This window comes from Cetorhinus maximus, chromosome 4 (genome assembly GCF_964194155.1).
Source record: "Cetorhinus maximus chromosome 4, sCetMax3.hap1.1, whole genome shotgun sequence".
NCBI lineage: Eukaryota > Metazoa > Chordata > Chondrichthyes > Lamniformes > Cetorhinidae > Cetorhinus > Cetorhinus maximus.
This window is the reverse complement of record NC_135882.1, coordinates 117,693,364-117,718,474: the sequence shown is the minus strand read 5'-3', so window position 1 is coordinate 117,718,474 and position 25,111 is coordinate 117,693,364. Positions and strand designations below refer to the sequence as shown.

The window sequence follows — 25,111 nt, the reverse complement described above, 5'->3', positions numbered from 1 at the left end:
TACTGAAGGGATCCCAACATATTTTTCAATGCTTAGTCCTGAGATGTTTGTAAGAAGCGTAACAACAACAACTTGTGTTTATATAGCACCATTAACATAATGAAACGTCCCCGAGTGCTTCACAGGAGCATTATAAAACAAAGTATGACACGGAGTCACGTAAGGAAATATTAGGTCAGATGACCAAAATTTTGGCCAAAGGGGTAGATTTTAAGAAGTGTTTCAAAGGAGGAGGGCAAGGTATTCTAGAACCCGGGGCCTAAGCAACTGAAGACATGGCCACCAATAGTGGAGCAATTATAACTGGGACTGCACGAGAGGCCAGAATTAGAGAAGCGCAGATATCTTAGATGATTGTGGGGTTGGAGAAAAATACAGAGATAGGGAAGAGTGAGGCCATGGAGGAATTTGAAAACAAGGATGAGAATTTTAAAATCAATATGTTGCTTTATCAGGAGCCAATGTAGGTCAGCGAACACAGGGGTGATAGCGGTATGCGACATGCTGCGAGTTAAGACATGGGCAATAGAGTTTCGGATGACCTCAAGTTTATGCAGCGGAGAATGTGGGAGATCAGCCAGAAGTGCACTAGAATAATCAAGTCTAGAGGTAACGAAGGCAAGAATTAGGTTTTCAGCAGCAGTTGAGCTGAGATAGGGGGTGAAGCTGAATGATGTTACGGAAGTTGAAATAGGTGGTCTTAGTGGTAGAACGAATATGAGATCGGAAGATCATCTTGGGGTCAAATGCGACATCTAGGTTGTGAACAGTTTGGTGTAATTTCAAACTGTTGCCAGGGAGAGGAATGGAGTTAGTAGGTAGGGAACAGAATTTGGTGCAGGGACCAAAAACGATGGCTTCAGTTTGCCCAATAGTTAATTTAAGGAAATTTCTGCTCATCCAGTACTGGATGTCGGATAAGCAGCCTAATAATTTAGCAATAGTTTGAAGCCAAACTATGAAGGCAAAATGAGAACATTTTTAGTTTTTTATAGGGGGTGGAAATAGGGCAGTGATGACCTTATAATTGGGTCCAGCCAATCTTATCTTGGCTCAGCCAGCAGAAATGGGGTCACAGCAGGATAAAAGTAGCTATCCTGCACTTATTGGTCCTTCCCTCTCAGATTCCACCCACCAGCATATTGCAGAGGGCCTTCCTCTGGCCAGCCCAGGCATCCTGCCCAAATCGGGCAGGATGCTCATCACTATATGCAAACTAGGGCCCTATGACATAATTAGAGGGACAATTGTTTGCAGGGTGCACTATGCACAGTTCACTCAGTTGTACAAGGAAGAGAACCAGAAAAGCCCCTAAAAGGTAAACACAAATTTATTTTTTTGTAGGGCTAGGAGCAGCAAGTGAATATTACAGGCCAATGCCTCCCGACTTTGCAGTCATTCACTTCCCCATCCTGACCTACCTTCCTGCCAACCTTCTCAGAGCTGACAGGGTGCAGACAGATGCTTGTCCAGCGTGTGAAGCTTGCCGACAGCAGCTTAATGTGACCCAGCCCTTAAAATTGGCTGGATGTCCCACCACAGGAACAGTTGAGTGAGTGGTCCTCCACTGCCTGTACATCTCATGTCTGGAATTAAAATCTGCCCCATTCATTTTGTATTGGATAGCAGCAATTACTTATGAGCTAACAAAATCATTAACAACTGAATTGCTGTCAAAATTACTTACACAACGAAAACTGACTACAATCCCACAATGTGGATAAGATGTACTTGAACCATCTCAAGGTACCAGATGGGATTAAAATAAAAATGCTGAAATTTGAGATAATCAGTAGTGACCTATTATGTTTTGCATATATATTCACCTCAGAACATTGAAATTAATTTGTCTGAATCATGCTGCTTCTTTATGAAATATGAAGATTGGGGGTATGTGGTACAACATCTTTACTACATGTAACCTTTTTTCCAAAAACAACAGAACCCCAGGATTATGCAATCTGGGACCAAAAGCCATTGGTTAGTCTGTAACATGAATATGTATAAAACTAAAATGATGAAGATCAATTATAAACATTATACTTTTAGACACATTAAAAACCCACACTTAGGTTTTACATTATGATTTATTTGAAAAGTACCATGACTCCCGGGACACAAAATAATGCCTATTACTCAGAGGTGTCTCTGAGGTTACATTGTAATGCAAAAGTCTCATTATCATGACACTGGGATGAGAATTTATATTTATTTGTGAAAAAGTTTGGAGAATGAAAAATTAAGGCATTTAAACCTAAATTAAAGTACTGACCTCATCATTCCAAATACATAGACTCATCCCTATGAATCTTCTCATCCTTTCCAACCCCCACCCTGGCGTCACCCTCAACCCCAGCTCTCCCACCACCACCCCAACATGCCATACCTATTAGATTCCCACAGAACCAACAGACAAAAGGTTAAGGTTAGATATCATTGTTGTTGTTCCAACCTTGTGCCCTGCTGTAACTGAGGGAACTAGTGTCATCATACACCCAATCAGAGTATTTTCCTCTTTGCCAATGACATTGTCAATTTTTAAAATCAGAAACTAACCATTAAATATCCAAAATATTGGTGAAAAGAAAGGCATGTTTTTCATCTTGCACACATTGGGACAAATGCAAGAATGCCAAATTTCAAACGATCACAGCAATTTATACTGTAGGAGAAAAGGGTACTGATTGGTTGGTAAGTTGACTCTGATTGGCTGATAGCTTGCCATGATGAAATCAATGGGGAACTATAGGCTCCCCAAGCTCCCAGGTAATTCAAAAAAGTGCAAGGTTGAACATATTCCTTTTGTTTGCAGCGAACGGGTCCCTGTGTATGAATGTATGTCACTTCTAGCAAGCATGAGTGAGCCACATTACGAGTTTCACTGATCATCTTAAATTAGTTGTTAGTATGGCTATTAGCACTAAAGATTGTTCAGCAAGTGCTATCCATTCACAGAATCATATCTAACTTGTGCTTTGGGTTTTGCAAGTGCAGGTTGGTTGAGGCCAGTCTATACTCTACATAATATAAGCAACCGAAGGAACATGCTGTTTGATTCAATCATCCAATCATGGGATATACAGCCTACAGACATGGCATCACACCAGCACTTCAATTCATATATGACTTTGCTCAATTGTATGGTAGGCAGAAAGTCTTTTTTGGACTGACTGTATCATCCTGTTAGCTTTTTCTTTCATTCAAGGGATGTGGGCTTTGCTGGCTAGGCCAGCATTTATTGTCCATCCCTAACTGCCCTTGAGAAGGTGGTGGGGTGAGCTGCCTTCTTGAACCGCTGCAGCCCATGTGGTGCAGGTGCACCCACAGTGCTGTTTCGGAAGGGAGTTCCAGGATTTTGCCCCAGTGACAATGAAGGAATGGTGATATATTTCCAAGTCAGGATGGTGAGTGGCTTGGAGGGGAACTTCCAGGTGGTGGTGTTCCCATCTATCTGATGCCCTTGTTCTTCTAGATGGTAGTGTTCATGGGTTTGGAAGGTGTTGTCTAAGGAGTCTTGGTGAGTTTCTGCAGTGCATCTTGTAGGTGGTACACACTGCTGCTACTGTGTATCAGTGGTGGAGGGAGAGTTTGTTTGTGGAAGGGGTGCAAAGCAAGCGGGCTGCTTTGTCCTGGATGGTGTCGAGCTTCTTGATTGTTGTTGGGGCTGCACTCATCCAGGAAAGGGGAGAGTATTCCATCACACTCTTGATGTGCCTTGTAGATGGTGGACAGGATTTGGGGAGTCAGGAGGTGAGTTACTCGTCGCAGGATTCCTAGCCACTGACCTGCTCCTGTAGCCACAGTATTTGTATGGATAGTCCAGCTCAGTTTCTGGTCAATGGTAACCCCCAGGATGTTGATAGTGGGGGATTCAGCGATGGTAATGCCATTGAATGTCAAGGGCGATGGTTGGATTCTCTCTTGTTGGAGATGGTCATTTCCTGGCACTTGTGTCTTGCGACTGTTACTTGCCACTTGTTATCCCAAGCCTGGATGCTATCCAGGTCTTGCTGCATTTGGACATGGACTGCTTCAGTATCTGAGGAGTTGCGAATGGTGCTGAACATTGTGCAATCATCAGTCAATATCCTCACTTCTGACCTTATGATGGAAGGAAGGTCACTGATGAAGCAGCTGAAGGTGGTTGGGCCTCGGGCACTACCTTGAGGAACTCCTGCAGTGATGTCCTGGAGCTGAGATGACTGACCTCCAACAAACACAACCATCTTCCTTTGTGCTAGGTATGACTTCCACCAGTGGAGGGTTGTCCCTCTTATTCCCATTGACTCCAGTTTGGTTGGGTTCCTTGAAGGCACGCATAGTCAAATGCAGCCTTGATGTCAAGGGCGTTCACTCTCACCTCACCACTCACGTAGCAACTGCATTGTAGCAGTGTGAAAAGGCTTGCTTAACTTGTTGTTCAAATTTTTGAGATACTTTACCTTTCTATGGTAATTTGAGGTAGACCAGGCACTTTTCAGGTCTGAAAATGGCAGCCTTTGGCCCATTTGCGAGTTTGCACGATTCACAGCAAACAATGATCTGATCAGGATAGCCATTGTCCTGCAGGATAGCTTTCATGCGCTCTATTTCTGAGTCAGGTTTGCAAGGTCGGCAAATGACTAGGGCCCTATTTACAAGATTGCTGATAAGGTCAATCTTATAGATTGAGGAGCTATATGAATTCCAATGTGTACATTGGCTGGTGAAGATAGGCTTATGGTAGGCAGTTGTGGAGAGCCCATTAGTGGGTTAGTGTACTCAACCAGCCCAAGCTTCAAACCCCCCCCCAAAAATGCCTACTGTTAGATATGATTCCATGATTGGACAGCACTTGCTGAACATTCCTGAGTGTGCTACAACCAATTTAAGATAATAAATCAAGCTCATAATGTGGCTCACTTATGCTTTCTAGAAGCGACATACATTCATACGCAGGGACCCGTTCTCTGCAAACAAAAGGCCTTGCACTTTTTTTGAAGTACCCGGGAGCTTGGGATAGCCTATAGTTCTCTGTTGCTTTCTCCATGTCAATGCCTCGGCCAATCAGAATTGACTTGCCGACCAATCAGCAACCTTTTGTCCTATAGTATAAATTATTGTGATCGTTTGAAATTTGGCATTCTTGCATTTGTCCTGATAGTGCAAGACAAAAAGCTTCAGCAACATGCCTTTCTTTCCAATGATATTCAAGTTCTGTACTATCGAGTGGCAGTAAATATCCAAAAACTGTGATGTGCACAAATTTACCCAGATCACTTGGGATTCAGAAAATGATTGTGTTCTTCTCATCCATATCATTATAACATTCCAAATTATCTTTAGAATAAAACTGACAACCTTCTCTGCTTTAAGCTTCAGTTGCTGGCATCATTTGATTTAAAGTAACTATTACATTACAATAAAATTTTAAGAGCTTGTTATGTAATGAAAGTCACTTTGAGCCATGTATCCTTCCTGACCTGTCAGTGTGACTGATGGCACTACACTGGCTTAATTTATCTCAAGATGACTTGTCTGTTACTGGTGCTTATTGCTACCCACCGGCGTCTGCCTTTTGTTGTTTCTCAATCTTCTCCAGTCTTCCAAGTAAGAAGTCAATTTTGTTTTTGATTTGGGTCAGTTCCTTCTTGATTGTCTGCAGCTCATCTGATTTCACTGGGGACAAAGAAGCGTACATTCCAAATGCATACAATTTCATCTTTGGTTAGAATAAAACAACAGTTCCTACAGTTTGTTGCCTCAATTTGAAAGAACAGTTCAGGAAATCTGATCACTGCTGGCTTCTTATGAGATTTTCATTTCCTATCTATCATGTGTGATACAAATCTACATACAACCATCATATTGCTCCTTTACCTCTTTTATCGTAATGCAAAGCAGATTTTGGAATGACAAACACTTGATTAAAATTTATCAGATGCAAATAATTGTGTCCTGCACGTTATGATAAATGAGGCGTTCAGAAATGATATTTCAGAGCTGAATTAACTCTTTACTGATACAAATCTTTACCGTTTTTCCAAAATAGCCAAGCAAATGGGTTAATTTGAAAAAAGTGAGCGATAATATCAATAAGCAATAACTTGTTCACCGCTTCTGAAATAAAATCTTTGCAACTCTAGGAGTTGGATGGAGAAAAGTTCTAGCACGTTATATTAGCTTATAACATATTTACACAGGCTTTAATTCTCTTCATTTTTGGAGGCTGAAACTCCCAGGATGTGGCCAATCTAGATTCAATATACTGTTTCTTCCATGCAGTTGCTCATTAATACACCTATGGAGAGATATTCTGCCCAGGGCATTCTATCAATTTATTGCACAAAATGCAAAAGCACATCAGGTTATAAACGTTACATTAGGCTTCACACTTGGAAAGACCTAAATTTGCTGAAACATATTTACTCTGACCAATCTGACATCTTTCCTTAGGTCCAAATCATTTTCACAGTTAATTGGGGAACTGCAGCTGGATGAATGAATCTTGATACCTTATAGTCCTATTGCACCATTATTTTAATGCGAAGGAGTTAATTCTTACCTTATTGCTTTTGTCTATTCAAACACTACCAAACTAAATGTAGTGGTATCTTAAATATAAATATAAAAGTTAAATAAGAAAAGATATCCTTTATTTTACAGCTGTTCAAAGAAATATTTATAAGCATTGTCAATAAGAAAACTTAATACATAAACATTAAACATAAAGTCTATCTCAGTAATTCTGTCAGATGTCAAGTGCATTTATTAAGGACCAATGCGACATTAATAGTATTTAGATTACAAAATTCAAATGACATCTTTAAGTCAAACCTTGAAACAATTTGATTGAAATGTTTCTTTCTTTGATATACTTAGGTAGCTGTAGGACGTGTTTAATGCTTATAATGCGTAATTATATTTGTGTTTCAATATGACCTTAGAGCTGAAGGACAATAACATGCTTAATGTGCTTGCATGCCTGTGTGCTGTGCTGAATACAAAGATGATTTTAGCATTTAATTAACTGAGGGAAATGAAATGGGACATTGAGGTATGTTTTCCCTTTTTCATTCTAGGTTCATTAACATTCCTGCTTTTTGAGATATATTGCAGCTAATATCCTTCCATGTGAAACTTGCCGAGTTTTGAGTTGGAAGCAATCTTTCACTACCTTGGCATCAATGTTAACATCAGAAATGTGTAGCCAATCCTGCCTTACCTCTGATAATGCTGGCTTCACATTTATCAAGCAGTTTAACAGCTGTTTAACTGATGCTCGTGACACTCGCTGATGCCAACCCAGCCATATGGATCACAGTTCTGGGGGCTACCATGTTTAATTTGTGCACTGGGAATCATAGAATGGTTAGTGCAGAAGGAGACCATTCACTCATTGTGGCTCTCTGTAACAGCAACTCAGCTGGTTCCACTTTCTGGCCTTTTCTCCATAGCCCTGAAATTTTTTTCTCTTCAGGTGCTTATCCAATTCCCTTTCGAAAGCCATGATTGAATCTGCCTCCACCACCACACTCTCAGGATGTATCGCCCACATCCTAACTACTCGTCGCATTAAAGTGTTTTTCTCATGTCACCTCTGGTTCTTTTGTCATTCACCTTAAGTTGGTGTTCTCTGGTTCTCGATCCTTCTGCCAATGGGAATAGTTCCTCCCTATCTTCTCTGCCCAGAACCCTCATGATTTTGAGCACATCTATCAAATTTCCTCCCAGCCTTCTCTTCTCCAAGCAGAACAGCTTTACCCATCTACCTAGGTAACTGAAGTCACTTACTCACAGAAACATAAATCTTTTCTCCAATGTCTTCACATCTTTCCCAAAGTGTGATGCCCAGAATTGGACACAATACTCCACATAAATCTGCACCAGTATTTTATAAAGGTTAATTGTAACTTCCTTACGTTTGTACCCTATGCCTCAACTTATAAAGCCCAATATTCCCTATGCCTTAAGAATTGCCTTCTCAATCTCCCTGCCACCTTCGATAATTTGTGCACATATACCCCCAGATCTCTCTGATTCTGTACCCACTTTAGAATTGTATCCTTTATTTTATATTGCCTTTCCTTGTTCCTCCTACCAAAATGCATCATTTCATACTTCACTGCATTAAAATTCATCTGTTACTCATCTGCTCATTCTATGTTTGTCTATGCTCACTTGAAGTCTAAAACTATTCTCCTCACAGTTCATAATTCTTAATGGTTTTTTTGTCATCTATGAATTTTGAAATTATACCTGCACACTGAATGCCTGGATCATGAATATAGACCAAGAAAAGCAGTAGTCCAAATACCGACCCCTGGGGAGCCCCACTGTAAACCTTCCTTGAGTCCGAGAACTGTTCACTGCATACTCTGTTTTCTATAACTCAGTCAATGTTGTATCCATACTGCCAATGTCCCTTTTATTCCATGGGCTTCAACTTTGCTGAGAGGCCTGTTGTGTGACACTTTATCAAACACCTTTTGCAAGTCCGTATACAGCACATCAACTGCTTTATTCTCACCAGTCCTCTCTGTTGCTTCATCTAATAACTCAATCAAGTTCGTTAAACACAATTTATCCTTAACAAATGTGTTGGCTTTACTTAATTAATCCAAATTTGGCAAAGTGGCTGTTAATTCTGTCCCAGGGTATCAATTCTAAAAGCCTTCCTACCAATGAGATTAAGCTTGGAAAGCTTATTTCATGGATGAGACTCCATCTCAATTTGTAGCTGCAGAGCTGAAATAGCAAGATGCTTTCTTGGGTTAGCAGAAATCAATATTGCAAAGCTAGATGCCAGCATATCTGGCACAAAGCTGTAAATAGGGTAAATACTGTGTTCTTAGCTCCAGGGGCATGGGAAAATGTATCCACTATTATCTAATAAAGTTTATTACAAGATCAATGGTCAAGTTTGTTAATAGAAGTAAATGCCATAATGCAACCTGTGACAAGAAAACAATGCAAAACCTGCTTCGCAAATGTTAATGCACAGATACAGAATATGTTGCAGCACAAACTACAATAATGCTAATTTTTTGGAAATATGAAATTAAGATGATGAAGCATCTTGGGTTATTCTTAATTTAGTATTTGGTCTTATAACTTTCAATGTACTGTGAGTGTAACTCCAAAAAACGCACATTTCATGGATTTTCATATGGAAATGGGAGGAGGAAATGTTGGTGTATCAGGGAGTGGAGGGATCATTCAAGTGCTCAATGATGCACAGCTCTGTCAACTGGTGTCCCTTTCTCTTTGTTAGCATCCTGATCTTCCTGCTGATTTTTCTGCTCCTACACTTCTCCACCCCCCCACCCCCCGCCCCCCAGGCATCTCAGTGGGTTGGACCCTTGCAGAGCTAATTTATGGAGGATGAAGCAGACAATGGTGAATTTGAAGACTGTCAATATTGTGGAATTTCTTGAGAGCTGCTTACTACAGAAGGCTGATTCTGTGCTCTATTAGAGCTCCTGTAGAGGCATAACCCTGACTGGAATGTTTCTCAGTGTCTCTGCCCAGGTTCAAAACAAGGCTCATGAGCTAACTGACAGGGAATAACCCCTGTCCCACAGCAGCTAGCCTCTGACCTGAAGATCTTGTTGTAATAGAAGAGTTATTGAGGATTCACACAAGGCAAAAAGCATCATGATTACTGCCAGGAATCAGGCAATAACCTACATAATTTGCTGCCAGTCATTGCGCATGAGCAGGACACCTGGTGAGTACAATCCCTTGCTGCTGATACTGATCCCTGGGTCTTCCCGTGGAGTACACAAGGCAATATGTTTGCAGTCTGTAATGCCTTGCACCTGTAGGTGCCTGCTGGTGAGGAAGGAGAATTAATTCCTCTCGGAGTAAAACACTTCTACCATATCCCTTGTTCGGCAGCAAACTGTAAACTGGTTGATGTTGCTTACTCCAACAGTTGGAGCCCAGAAAAGAAATGGAGGGGCACTGTCATGTCTAGGTTACAGAAGAACTGTTCATGCCCTGGTGCAGGGCTCCTATTGGTGTGCAACGCGTAATGTTGCTCAATGTGAGTGACAGATGTGAGGCGGAAGTGCTGAACACACATTAAGTTGTGTAGGAAATGAGGTTGCTAAACATATGCATGGGGCCTCCTTTGCCTCTTCTAGCACCAACTGCGGGCAGAGTTTTCAGGCCCCATCAAGGTCAGGAACAGAGGCAGATGAAACCTGAAAATACTGGTGCCAGCTGGCGCGCTGCTTTCCTGACCCTGTTCCTGACACCGGCTATTCTGGCCGAGGCAGGTTCGGGCCCTGTCAGGGTTACTCACCCGTGAGGCTGGAAGCCAATTTGACTCATCAGGAGCCTTGTTAAGGGCACTGAAAGTAGGCCAGCTGGGATTTTCCAGTAAGCCTCCAGTTTCTTGACATGACAGAGATAGTTCACTTGCCTGGAGGCGGGCCCCCAGCAGCAGGCTGTGGTGCCAGTGCTCCAGGCAGGCACATCCAAAGGCCAACCTGGAGAGGGATTTCCCCTCCCACCAGCCCCCAACATAGGTGGACTGGATGCGTTTTCTGCTTTTTATTTAAGTTTTCAAAAAAGTTGGTAAGAGGACACAACCATGCTGAAGCATCCTCTCAGTAACTTAACGTTTACTACAGACTGCTGCTACCCTCAAGCTGCAAGGCCTCTGATCAACTCTTCATCTTCAAGAGTCTACCTGCCACTCGGAATGGGATAGGGAACCTATTTCCATGCTAAAGGGGGAGCCTCCATGAAAATCCCAGGTCAGGAATTGTTTTCCCCTGGAGGAGGATTTGGGACCCAGAAGCAGTCCTGACTCCTGTTTCTCACCCAGGAGTGAAAATTCCACCCCCGGTCTGTGTATATATCCAGCGGTAGACTCAATAGAATGTTCATAGTAAGAACAATAGTGCTGACTGCAAAGCATAGAAGCACTTCTGCCTCCCAACAAAAGACATATTAATATGGCACACCTAGCATTGCAAAAATCCCAAGTGTCAAGAAAACAAGAAATTGTAATATTTTTCTCCTGTTAATAACCCTGTCATATTTCTTACGTGCTGGAAGACGACTGTCTGGGATGTAAATATGGTAATTGGAGTAAGAGCCAGAGTGACTGCAAGAGTCTAAAGCTGGCAGTAAGAAATGGTTTTGATATGTTAATGAACCAAGAGGAACTTCAATCAGAGTTTTACACAAAGCAATAACAGGAGTAGTTTTGAATTGAGTTGTTTTAGTTCAAAGGGGGGTACATGCAGATTGTAAAAAGGTGTAAGTAAATAAGTTAATATAGGGTAAGTTTACTTTTTTAAAAAAACCTAAGAGCTAAAGTAGAGTCGAATCAAATCTGGGAAGAAAGCATTTCTAAAGAGACTGGTTGACCCAACAGAGAGATTAAAGGGAAGGAACGCATTTAAGGAAGTACTGAAGCCTATGTGAGGGGGTAACTATTTAGATCTCCCAGAAGACAGCAGCATAGCTGGTCAGAACTCCCAGAAGACAGTGTGAACAATGCCAGACCTGAAGGCCCCATTGCTGTCAGCCTCAGAAGACACCCCAAGGAAAAAAGACACTGTGTGGTAAAAATTACTGGAACTCTATAGACGTTGAAAATCTATAAGGATAGCTGCTGAACAGAAAAGGGGAAAGTTAGCTCTGAGTGTAGTTAAGTTAAGATCTTGTGGAACTGTTTAAAAGTACCGTTTACTGTGTGAAGCCATCTTGTGTTTAAGTGTAATTGTGTTTTTTTTCTTTATTCTTTTAATAAATGTCTACTCTACTATAAAATCATCACATGTAGTCGGGGACATAATTTCCCGATTCCAGAACCTTTCCTCACTATACAAATTGAAAAACCATTTTGGCAGCTGTTTCAAGTCGCCCTTTTGGGATTTGGGCATTTACCATCAGCCATGCCATAACACAAGGTACATCACAGCAGAGCGAATCAATATTTGGCACTGAGCCACATGGAAGATATTAGGGCTAATGACTCCTAATGACCAATGCTCCTTCTTTGCACGCGGGAACACCAAATCGACAGCATCAAGACCTTTTCCAACTTTATACTTTCTCATAGTGTTCTCTTACACCAATCTCTGCAGAAGAAGTCATATGGACTCAAAATGTGAACTCTGTTTCTTTCTCCACGGATGCTGCCAGACCTGCTGAGTTTTTCCAACATTTTATGTTTTTACTTCAGATTTCCAACATTCACAGTGTTTTGCTTTCATCTGCAGAGACCTTATTTGTCTTGTCCTTTGTTTATTTTGCGTGTGTGTGTGTGTATGTGTGTTGGGATTTTGAAAGGGGTAGATTGCATATTAATCAGTTTTACAACTTGTTGTAAAAAGGAAGTTTTGTTTTATAATAAATCAATCATTCTGAGTTTAATGAAAGAAGCCTGGTTGGAGACTCTTTTATTCCGGGTCTAGCAGTAGTGAGGGTAAACAATTGACTATTTTTGTCAGTAATTTAAACATTTAAACTTACAGTGTGACCTGTGGAGTAATGGGGCTAGAGAAACTGTACACTCCTCCCATCCCAGTCGTAACAATGTAATATTTTTCTCTCAGCGATCTGCTCTCAGTGTGCCTGGTATCTTGTAGGGAAGCTATGTCAATGCTCAGCCTATCAAGTTCCATGTTGATCACAGCTGTCTTTTGCATGTTATCATCCAGTTGCAAGTCAATGACAGTCCCATGCATGATTGGCATCTTTCATTTTGCTTGCCTGGTGTGATGAATTTCATCCACTTGTTGAGCAGAGACTCTAAGCTCCAAGCACCAGCTGAAGTATGGGGAGAGGGTGGCGTAGTGGTATTGTCACTGGACTGGTAATCTAGAGACCCAGGGTAATATTTTGGGGACCTGGGTTCGAATCCTACCATGGCAGATGGTGGCATTTAAATTCAATAAAAATCTGGAATTAAGGACAGAATTTCCCCTCCGTTGGGGGGGGTGGGGTTGTGCGGGAGCGGACGCGAACCCTGTCGGCGCCTCCGATTGGATCTCCGCCACCATTTCGAGTTCGCGCGAAAGAGTGCAGATAGTTAAAGTTTTTAAAAGCTAAATAAAGGAAAGAAAATATTTTAAGACATGTCCCCTCATATGACAGTGTCACATGAGCTCAGACATGTCAAGGAACATTAATGATAAACTTTATTTAATTTACAAAAACTTCTTGAAATCTCATCCCGCCTGTGGATGAGGTTCCGCCTGGCTCTTCGCCTGCCCACCAACAGGCAGCTCATTTAGCTATTTTAATTAGTTTTTATAGGCCTTCATAGGCCTTTGACAGTTCAGTGGGCATGCAGCCGACTCACCCACCGAACTGGAAATCTAAATGATGCATGATGATGCCAAGACACGTGCCTGATGTCACCGTGCATCATTGTACACGTCAACGAGCGTGCCCCGACCCTGCTCGTCAACCCGAAAATTCTGCCCTAAAAGTCTAATGATGACCATGAAACCATTGTTGGTTGTTGTAAAAACCCATCTGGTTCACTAATGTCCTTTAAGGAAGGAAATCTGCTGTCCTTACCTGGTCTGGCCTACATGTGCTTCCAGACCCATACCAATGTCCTCTGAACAAGGGCAATTAGGGATGGGCAATAAATGCTGGCCCAGCCACCGATGCCCACATCCCATGAGTGAGTAAAAAAAAAAGCAGATGGAACATGGCAAGTCAGCATCTTAAGACTTGAGGAGACAGCCCATAGCACCCATTCTCTACACCAGTAAAGTTTGGCTTATCACTCGTAACTGCTGTCTCCTGTGTTGTGTTAATGCTCTGTAGTGAAACTGGACTGTTTTCTCCAGGATTGGAGACCTTGGGCTGTCCAACTGTCAGGGTACCCCTGAGGTCAAAATGCAAATTTGGTCGGAATGCAAATTTGGCACCGGCTTGGTTGCAGGAGTTGCTGGAAACATATTTAGACGTCAGTCCGCCGTTTGGCTCCACTCCAGGTTTTCTGTCAGGGTTAGCCTTCAACTCTTCACAGGTATCCACAAGACAGTGGAGCTGTTTGCCCATAGCTGGGAGTTTGGCTGATGAGTACCGGGGTGTGTCCACATGCCAGTGGGCCCGAACACTGCATGTCTGGGAGACAAACCTCCTCCGAGTTCCTCTGAAGCTTTAGTCTGAGGCCATGAGGGACCCAGTTGCCATGAGTTGCTGGTGGAGAGGCTGTGTACTGACAGGGACTTACACATTTGGCTCTATTTTTTGCATTGTTGCTAGCCAGCAGTGTAAGCTGAAAATGAGGAGCAAATTAGCACACAAAAGCGGAAAGCATGCTCTCTTCACCCATGCACTAGCTGCATCACATTGACCTGTTGGGCACACGGCCAATGACCAAAAGCTTGAATTTAAGCAGATTTTAAGCAGTGTCTTAAAGGAGCAGAGAAAGGTAGTCAGATAGAGGGGTTAGGGAGAGAATTCCAGAGTTTCGGGCCTGAAGTCATGGACGCCAATAGTGAAGCAATAAAAATAGGGACACAAGAGGCCAGAAATAGAGCAGTGCAGAGACATTGGAGGATTGTAGGGCCAGAGGCGGACACAAAGATCGAGAGGCCGGAGGTTATGGACTAATGTGGAAACAAGGATGAGAATTTTAAGATTGAGATATTTCCAGACTGGGGACAGTCTGGCTAGTGAGCACAGGGGCGAGTAAAAGGGATTTGGTGAGAATTAGAGTACAGGCAGCAGAATCTGGTGAGCTCAAGTTCATGGAGGTTGGAAGATGGAAGGGTGGCCATGAGTGCTTGGAAATAGTCAAGTCTAGAGGTGTTCAGCACAGATCAGCTGAGGCAGGGGCAAAGGTGGGTGAAGTTACAGAAGTGGAAATTGGCAGTCTTAATGATGGTGTGGATATGTGGATGGAAGCCTATCTTGGGGCCAAATACGACACCAAGGTTGTGAACAGTCTGGTTCAGCCTCAGACAGCTATCAGCGAGAGGGATGGAGAATGTGGCTAGGAAACAGAGTTTGTGGCGGGGAGGGAAGACAATGGCTTCAGTCTTCCCAATATTTAATTGGAGGAAATTTCTGCTCATCCACTTACAAATTAGTGAAACAGGTGTTGGCACAGAGAAATTTCATGAAAAAGGTATTAAAACAGGCTAAAAACCCTGATTAAACATTTTAGTTGGTTGAATGCTCATTTCAAGAAGGAGCCAGATTGACATAGGGTCACTGAGTCCAAAATGGCAAGCAATCACAATTGATCACAATTGACAATAAATATTGATAAAACAAAAAATTACTGCGGATGCTGGAAATCCAAAACAAAAACAGAATTACCTGGAAAAACTCAGCAGGTCTGGCAGCATCGGCATCGGCGGAGAAGAAAGGAGTTGACATTTCGAGTCCTCATGACCCTTCAACAGAACTGAGCAATATCAGGAGAAGGGTGAAATATAAGACGGTTTAAGGTAGGGTGGGGGGGGTGGGGGGAGAGAAGTTTGGGGGGTGGTGGGGCTGGGGTGGTTGTAGGGACAAGCAACTTGCTTGTCCCTACAACCACCACCACACCCAACTTCTACCCCCCCTCCCCCACCCCTACCTTAAACCAGCTTATATTTCACCCTTCTCCTGATATTGCTCAGTTCTGTTGAAGGGTCATGAGGACTCGAAACGTCAACTCCTTTCTTCTCCGCCGATGCTGCCAGACCTGCTGAGTTTTTCCAGGTAATTCTGTTTTTGTTTTATAAATATTGATAAGTTTGGTGCCCACTATACAACTGAAACTTTTGGTTAGTTTTATGACATTTGTCACGGCGACACAATAGATGCAGTTAATTCAACCGTCTGTTAGTTGTATAATTTAATCAGGTGTTGGGTGGGGACTACGACGAATTTCCTACCACCCTTCAAGATCAGGAGTACTTCAGCTAATAGTTTTTAAAAAATTACTTCTATATCATTTGTCTCTGTAATGGTTTCAATTTCTATCTCAGTGACTCAATGATGCTTAAGTATAAATGTAGCTTTAGATCAGCAATTTAAAATGGTGAAAGGCAAATTTAGCACTGATGTCAGAAAATTGCTCTTCATTCAAAGCCTGACTGACACTTGGAATGTATTTCCAGAAGGCAGAGGCCTTACAGTCAATTGAATGCCATAGGATATTCTATCTGAATGAATAAGCTAGAGATTTAACCCCTGCAGTGCTGTGCCCATGTTACCTTGCCCAAGCATACTTAGTTGCAGCAGCATCTTTCCTACTTTGACATTTGACTGTATCCAAGATATAACTATAGCAAGCTTTAAAGTTCTGACATCTGATTGGTGAATAAAATAACCTGTGGAATTGATTTTCTGCTGTTAAAAGGCCAATATTATCAATAGCAGACCATCTCCAAAATATAAACTATGAATCAAGAGAAACAGAAAAAAAGGCAAGTACTTTGAAGCTTACAAAATAAGAAAAAATATCTGGAACATTGAATATTTAAAAAAATAAGCCAAAGGTGAACTTGCCATAATAAGGGTACAAGAGGGTTGGGCATGTGAGAAACTTGGGAAAAGGGGAGAGAAGGCAAACAGAAAAAGATATATTGTTCATTATTTTGTTATTGTATTAATATTTCCATCATAAAATTTATCCTGACATTTTGGTAATTTTATTCTTCAATATTAGTATCTGTTAACATTATAACGTGCAATTTGAAAATATTGAAAATGGCCAAAAGCAGCTGAAATTCCATTTGAGGCTGAAGTCACAGCCTAAGGGTTAAAACATCTCTTTTCCCATCACAATAATTCAAATTGAAATATCATTGTTATAATAATGATTTCAACCGACATTTTCTTAGATTATCACATTTTATACTGCACAGAGTTAAACAGAATATGCTGTCAGAATTGACTAGTGTCAGCCATGGATCTTTCACAATTTAAAGCACAGGTTTTTTTTACAGCACACAGGGAGGTAATTTGGCCCATGATGCCTATGCCAGTTCTCTGAAAGAAATATCAACTTGGTCCCATATTCCTGCCAGTAGAATAAGTACTGCAGCATCTCTGATTCGATGCAATGAATGTAATATCTCCCTGAATCGCAACCATCTAATTGCCACATGTAGTAAGCTGACCCATAGCCTTTTAGTTTTTCATTTCCAATTTTCCTAACACAAGTCTGTCTGCCAGTTACCTCCCTGACTTCTTTGAATTAAATTCAACACCTTACTAGCAAGTCCCCTTTATTTAATTAAAAACACAGAACTTGGATTCTCCTTCATTTCACCTTTTTCCATGTATCTTTTAATGCAATTTAACAACAGTTAAATAGCCAATTTTGGTTTCAATCACTATTGCCTCTATACATAAACATCAGCTCCTCTGAGGTTGAGATTTCACCAAATGTAATGGTCAGCTTGCTACATGTGATGCTGAGATGATTGTGATGATGGGGGCAGGGGGGCAGCCCACAATATTCATTGCATGGAGATTTTTAAAAATTTGTCCTTGGGACGTGAGTGTCACTGGCAAGGCCATCACTTATTGCCCATCAATAATTTCCCCTTGAGAAGGTGGTGGTGGTCGTGATCTGCCTTCTTGGACTACTGCAGTGCTGCTAGAGAGGGAGTTCCAGGAATCTGACCCAGTGATAGTGAAGGGATGGCAATATATTTCCAAGTCGGGATGGTGTGTAGCTTGTGGGGGAATTTGCAGGCGATGGTGTTCCCATATGTCTGGTGGTAGAGTGGAATTTGGAAGGTGCTGTTGAAGGAGCCTTGGCGAGTTGCAATGCATCTTGTAGATGGTACACACTGCTGCTACTGTATACTGGTAGTGGAGAGAGTGAATGTTTAAGGTGGTGGATGGGGTGCCAAACAATCAGGCTGCATTGTCTTGAATGGTGTTTAGCTTCTTGAGTGTTGTTGGAGCTGCACTCGTCAGAACAGGTGGAGGCCATTTAATCATTCTACTGGCTTGTGCCTTGTAGATGGTGGAACAGCTTTAGTGAATCAGGAGGTGAGTTAATTGCTGCAGGGTTCCCAGCCTCTGCTTTTGTAGGCATACTATTTATATGGCTTGTCCAGTTTAGTTTCTGGTCAATGGTAACCTCCAGGGTGTTGATAGTGGGAGGGTTCAACTATAGCAATGTTGTTGAATGTCAAGGGGAGTTGGTCACACTCTCTCTTGTAGGAAATAGACTTTTCCTGGCACTTGTGTGGCATGAATGTTACTTGCCACTTATCAGCCCATGGATATTATCCAGGTCTTGCTGCAAATGAGGAGCTGCAAATGGTACTGAACAATGTGCTATCAGTCGTGAACATCCCCACTTCAGACCTTATGTTGGATTGAAGGTAGTTGATGAAGCAGCTGAAAATGGTTAGATCAAAGACCCAGCCCCGAGGAGCTCCTCCAGCAATATCCTGGGGGTGAGATGATTGACATCCAACAATCATTTTCCTTTGTTTAAGGTATGACTCCCAACCAGCGGTGAGTTTACTCCCTGATTTCAATTGGCTCCAGTTTTGCTAGGGCTCCTTGATGCCACACAATGCAACCTTGTTGTCAAGGGCAGTCACTCTCACCTAATTCACTTCTGGAATTCAGCTCTTTGGTCCAAATTGGACAAATGCTGTAATGGGGTCTGGTTCTGGGTGGCCCTGGCAGAACCCAGACTGAGGATCGGTGAGCAGGTTATCACTAGCAAGTACTGCTTGATAGCACTGTCGATGACATTATCCATCACTTGATTGATTGATGGGACAGTAATTTGCCAGATTAGGTTTGTCCTGCTTTTTGTGGATAGGACACAACTGGGAAATTTTTCTGATTGTGGGGTAGATGCCAGGGTTGTAGCTGTACTGGAACAGCTTGGCTAAGGGCACAGTTAGTTCTGAATCACAAATCCACAAATCAGGCTACAGCTGCTGTAGTACCTATTGTACTGGTGTTAGAAGCCAGATTGCTAATTTAATATAATACCTGCAAACAATGCAAAACATTCAATATGTACAGAAGTTCCTTTCACATAGTTTGAGTTATGAGAGACTGCTGCCAATGCACTGGTGCCCACGTTTACACTACTTAAACCAACCCCTTTATCCTGACACAAAAACAAAAAATGTTGGAAAAACTCAGCAGGTCTGACAGGATATGTGGAGAGAAAGACAGAGTTAACGTTTCCAGTCCATATGACTTTTCTTCAGAGCTAAAGGGGAGTAGAAATGTAGTGAAATATATGGGGGAAAATTTTCTCCCCGTCAGGGGGGTTGGACGGGAGCGGGCACGGGTGGGCAGGCGTGCAGACGATTGCCACCTGCGATCGGCTGGGCGGCGCCATTTGACGTGGGCGGGCCAATTAAGGCCCGCCCAGCATGACGCGCACCCGGAAGCGCTGAGCACTCCCTGTGCGGGCAGGGGGAGTGGGCTGAGTTGGGTGACTGCTTTGCAGAACACCTTTGGTCTGTCCACAAGCATGACCCAGACCTTCCAGTCACTTGCCATTTCAACACCACCCTGCTCTCATGCCCACATGTCCGTCCTTGGCCTGGTGCAATGTTCCAGTGAAGCTCAAAGCAAATTGGAGGAACAACACCTCATCTTCCGATTAGACACTTTACAGCCTTCCGGACTTAACATTGAGCTCAACAACTTCAGACCATGAACTCTCTCCTCAATCCCCACCCCTTTTTTATCCCCCTTTTTTCTATAATCATTTTTATTTTTAAATTTTTATTTATTTTTTCCACTTATTTTCATTATTATTATTTTTAAAAGTTATTTCCATTTTTATTCATTGTTTTATCCCTAGCTTTTAGCCTATTTTCGATTTTTTTTCTACCACCGTCTCCTCCCACCCACCCCAGCCCCACTAGGGCCATCTGTCGCTGGCTCATTCTGCTTTCCACTCTTAATGTCACCATTAGCACCTCCTTTAGCCAGTACCACCACTATTAACAACCTTTTGACCTTTTGTTTATGACATCTTTTGCAATCTCTCCTTTGCCTTCACCTATCGCTGGCCTTCTATCCAGCTTCACCCCCCCCTTAAACAGTATATATTTCACCACATTTCTACTTCCCTTAGGTCTGAAGAAGAGTCATGTGGACTTGAAATGTTAACTCTGTCTTTCTCTCCACAGATGCTGTCAGACCTGCTGAGTTTTTCCAGCATTTTTTGTTTTTGTTTCAGATTTCCAGCATCCGCAGTATTTTGCCTTTACCTTTATCCTGACATTTGCGCCTACAAAAATCGGGGCCTAAGTCCTGTCACCCAGACAGGGGAGCTGGTTTTATCAGTACAAATGCTGGAAACAGATGCATGGGCACTAGTCAATTTGAATTAAATAGGCACCTGCAACTGTGCCTTTAGTCACAAAGCTTTAAAAAGTGATCAGCAGTCATTTTAATTATTTTTGTTTAGTGAATTTACAAAGGGAAAAAATAGACACTTGCAACAGGTCTTCACACATATTCTTGCATAGTTTTCATAATGTTTTACATCACGACCTTGTAGAAAAATAGGCAATTGTGAATGAATGTATAAACTGATGCCAGTGTTAAAGAAACAGTGGCCTCAAAACCCATGGGAGTCTGCTCTAGCAATCCCAGTGCAGCAGACCAGAACCTCTGTTCACACACAATAGCCACAGACGCCAGCCCAAATTTCAGGGCTGGGCACATTAGGATGCCCACCCTGAACTGCCGGTTGGAATAGCAGACGGGCATTGGAAAGGAGGGATGATGACAGCCCAAAACACTCCTTTGCTTTACATCTTTTGCTGTAAATGCAGCATGTGAGCTTTTTGGGTTAGGTAATTATTCCCCATGTGGGATTTCCCTAGTGAAGGTTTGGGCCTTAAGGTCCGGATGTGCAACTTTCATGAGTCCTGCAGAGGACTGCATACAGCAAGAAGGGCAGCTAACTCAGGAACTTCCCCAGCACAGGGAAACAGGTAGGATATTTGTGCATGGCCTCTTACCAGATGAGTGGAAATCAAGATTTCCATTTTTCTTGGGCACTTAAGGACCAACAGGCAGAACAGCCATTATCTTTCAGCATCACTACAATGAAGTGGATGCAGCCCAACAGCATAGAAATAAACTGAATTCTGGTAAGCATGCTAACTTCAGGCTTCATTGCATTAGACTTCAACTGAAGAAATTGTGTTTTGATTTCTGATTGTTCTATTTATAGAGAACCACCCTTATTAAAATTCTTTCAAATCGTTCTTGGGGAGATTCATGAATTTCAATTAAGTTTTATATTTAACATTCTCTGTGTACTGATTGTACACTTGAGGCAAAGGATGACACCAATTTTGTAAATTAAAGCTATTATGAAGACTTTTGCTCACCAATAACAGTAATTGATGCATCTCATTACAGTATGTTATAGAGCAAGTGTGTGTAACTAGCAATTTCCATTTACCGTAAACCAACCATCCTCTGCCTGCTTGATTGCTTATAATGAAACACTGATGGAGATGCCTGAGAATGATCTCCTTCCCATCCCACTCCCTTTTTTGCACCTGTGTTATGAAGCAGAAGGCGACAATATTGAAAAGGAGAAAAATAAGTATGCTTCTAAACTGGAATTTGGGTAGGAAATAAAATTGGTGTATCCTGCCACCATTTCAAAAACATAATTAGCAACAATGGATTCCAAATTCCTACAACGTGACAGCTCAACTCCAACATTCTGTTTACTTTTGTTTCTTTCCTTATGTTGAATCACAGAGATTAAAGTCACAAACTAGCTATATGTCAGTGTTCCAGCACCTCTTGAAATGTTGACTGATTTCTGCTTCTGCTGCAAAGTGGTAATTAATTCTGCATCAGCATTAAAACACCTCATCCTCAGTTGCTCCCCAACAATTTCTCACTCCATCATTCCCCAGTACAATAGCCACCTCTGTGGTCACAGGTTCAAATATATCTGGTTGTTAACCACTAAATCTGGCTTGAGAAACTGAAGACTTGCTGTCTCTCCCTTCCGCGTGTAAAATACATCCATGACTTTGTGAGCAAAGTGCTTTTGCAGGCTTCCACTTTAGAAAAAAAAAGTATCTATTTTAGAATAAAGTTTCTAGATAAACTTTGAAGTTTAATTAGGCAGCTAAAGATCGAAACCATAGACCCGATGTATATTGTGGCTGGATTTCCAAGAAGATGGGGAGGAGCTATGGCTGGGATTTCCCCAATGACGTGGAGATTTAACTTCAGGGTGCACATGTTTTTTTAACGGATTCCTGGAGGAGATGGGGGTTTCATGGAAAGATTGGAGGGTGGTTGGAGAAAAATCGATGGGCTTCAAAGAAAAAAATCAGAGGGACAGATGGCAAGGTCAGAGGGCGAGGCGGGGAGGTCAGAGGGAGAGGCAGGGAGGTCAGCGGGAGAGGCGGGGAGGTCAGAGGGAGAGGCGGGGAGGTCAGAGGGAGAGGCAGGGAGGTCAGTGGGAGAGGCTGGGAGGTCAGAGGGTGAGGTGGGGAGGTCAGCGGGAGAGATGAGAAAGCCAGGGGGAGAGATGGGGAAGTCAGGGGGAGAGATGGGGAAGTCAGGGGGAGAGATGGTGAGGCCAGAGGGAGAGATGAGAATATCAGAGGGAGAGATGGAGAGTCAGAGGGAGAGATGGGGAGTCAGTGGGAGAGATGGGGAGGTCAGAGGGAACGATGGTGAGTCAGAGGGAGAGGTGGGGTGGTCAGAGGGAGAGATGGGAAGTTCAGAGAGATAGATGGGTGGGTAGAGGGAGAGATGGGGAGGATAGAGGGAGAGGTGGAAAGCTCAGAAGGAGAGAAGGGGTGGTCTGAGGCAGATGGGGAGTCGGAGGGAGAGATGGGGAGGTCACATGCAGGGAGAGATGGGGAGTCAACGGGAGAGATTGGAGGTCAAAGGGAGAGATGGGGAGTCAGAGGGAACGATGAGAAGGTCAGGGAGAGCAATGGGGAGGTCAGGGGATGAGGTGGGAAATTCAGATGGGAGAGATGGGGGGGGTCAGATGGACAGGTGGGAGCCAGTGGGAGAGATGGGAGTTCAGAGGGAATGATGGGGAGGTCAGAGGGAGAGATGGGAAGTTTAGAGAGACAGATGGGGAGTCAGAGGGAGAGATGGGGAGTCAACGGGAGAGACTGGAGGTCAAAGGGAGAGATTGGGAGTCAGAGGGAATGATGAGAAGGTCAGGGGGAGCAATGGGGAGGTCAGAGGATGAGGTGGGAAATTCAGATGGGGGAGATGGGGTGGGGTCAGATGGACAGGTGGGAGCCAGTGGGAGAGATGGGAGTTCAGAGGGAGAGATGGGAAGTCAGTGGGAGAGATGGCGAGTTAGTGGGAGAGATGGGAAGGTCAGAGGGAATGATGGGGAGGTCAGAGGGAGAGATGGGAAGTTTAGAGAGACAGATGGGGAGTCAGAGGGAGAGATGGGAGATTTGGGTGAAATTGAAGGAAAAGATGTGAAGGCTGGAGTAAAATTGGAGGGAATGTTGGTGCTTGGGGGAGAGTCATTGATACGCAGAGTGGGTTGGTGAGAGATCACAGAGATGACCAGCTGCTTACAGATTAATTTGTTAGGTTTGCAGAATAACCCCCTGCTTTTCCTGGCTGACAGCAGTGCTGTAAAGGCACTTTCTAAATGAAAGCAGCCCTTCTTGCCTCCTTTTACCTGTCAGGTTTCCTGAGGCCCAAACAACTGTCATTAAAAATAGAAACACTGTTAAATTGGAGACACAGCTTCCTTTAAAGGTTCCAACAACCAAGTCACCTCTTGGGTGAGGATTGGTAACTGATCCCTTATTTAGCCTCCATCAAAATCTGGAGTGGGTAGGTTTGAGGTGAGTGTGTTGCTGTTTCAGATTTTTAACATTTTAATATCCTACCCAACTCAAACTTACCCGTCTTGGGCATTAAAATTCCCCTCTTTGTCTTATTATCAAGTCTCTCCTTGAAGCATTTTGAGAGGAGGTATTCATTTTTGTGATCCTAAGTTTTGTAGGATGATTTTAGGGAGGCCTCTAATAAGTGAAAAATCATGACTAATGCTATCAAACTGATGGCAGAACATTGGTCAACAGAGCAACAACTCAAGAAACCATAAAGCTCCTCCTCAGGGACAAACAACATGCTGGATCATTCCTGGAACAAGGATTCTCCAACTGAATACTGAGGGACTTTCCCAGGTAAAGTCTGAGTATCTCATCAACATGTTGGAGATTCATGATAATGACGCCTTTATGCTCCCAGAAATCTCAGTGACCAACAGGCCAGTTGCTACTGTATCCATGGATACAAGCTCATGACTAGCCACTATCATCCAAAATATGGCCTGGCCACGTGCAGTCCCTTTGTGATTCTTTGCCTCCTACCCTGTCACCATCCCCCTGCACTTAATTGTGAACCTCAGTGCCAGCCAAAATTAGTCAGACCCAGACAGACGAGCTGCGGTCGGGAACTTGACAGGCACCTGCAGAGCACTAAATTATGGTTATAAAGTGCAAGGGTGAATTCATTTTGCTTCTTTGGGTCTGTTCGTTCTGGTACATCATTGGGGCTGTACCTGGTTTGGTGTGCTAATGGATTTAGACCCCAGTGTAACAGACACAGACCATTCTGAAACAGCATCCATTTCATAACATTGCACTTTCATCCTAGCCCTAGGCAATGCTTTTCACAGATGTGATGAACATGCTGATTGTTATACAATGACATTCCCTTTTGCCTATTAAAAACCTGAATAAATGCCAGTTTGACACGCGTTCCAAATTACCTCACGTCCAAAAATTGCAGTGTGAACCATTATGAATATTTTTAGAATTTTTCCATTATCTTAAAATTTTCAACAAAGATTTTACAAGCATAAAGAGGCAGAGGTGACATCTATTGCTGAGATAGCTTTTATGCTGATGTATAGCTGAGGACTTTCCAAAAATAGTGATTAGCTGAGCATGTTCAATTAGCAGATGCTTACATTTTGGTCCTGCAGAAGCTGTGCCTGTGATTGTAGACCGTGGACCTCCTTTCATAGGAAAACCACCCTTTCCTCTACGTGTGACAGGTATTGTGACACGTGGGCGTTTTATTGGTATAACAGCACGAGGTGGTGGTGGAACACGGCCGTGGTAATCAAACATCCTGAAAAAAAACATTTACTTTTAGAATACAAGATGTAACA

The 25,111-nt window shown here is 42.8% G+C and overlaps 1 protein-coding gene across 5 annotated transcripts in view; it reads right to left on the bottom strand.

Moving 5' to 3' along the window:
• LOC144679833 (RNA-binding Raly-like protein) overlaps window positions 1–25,111 on the bottom strand; it is a 1,075,847-nt gene that overhangs the window by 129,432 nt on the left and 921,304 nt on the right. For all 5 annotated transcript variants that reach the window (XM_078540665.1, XM_078540664.1, XM_078540668.1 and 2 more), the window contains 2 exons: window positions 24,908–25,071; window positions 5,545–5,658 (listed from right to left, as the gene is read on the bottom strand). In XM_078540665.1, the coding sequence (XP_078396791.1) occupies window positions 5,545–5,658; window positions 24,908–25,071 (278 nt within the window). The remainder of the gene's footprint in view (window positions 1–5,544; window positions 5,659–24,907; window positions 25,072–25,111) is intronic.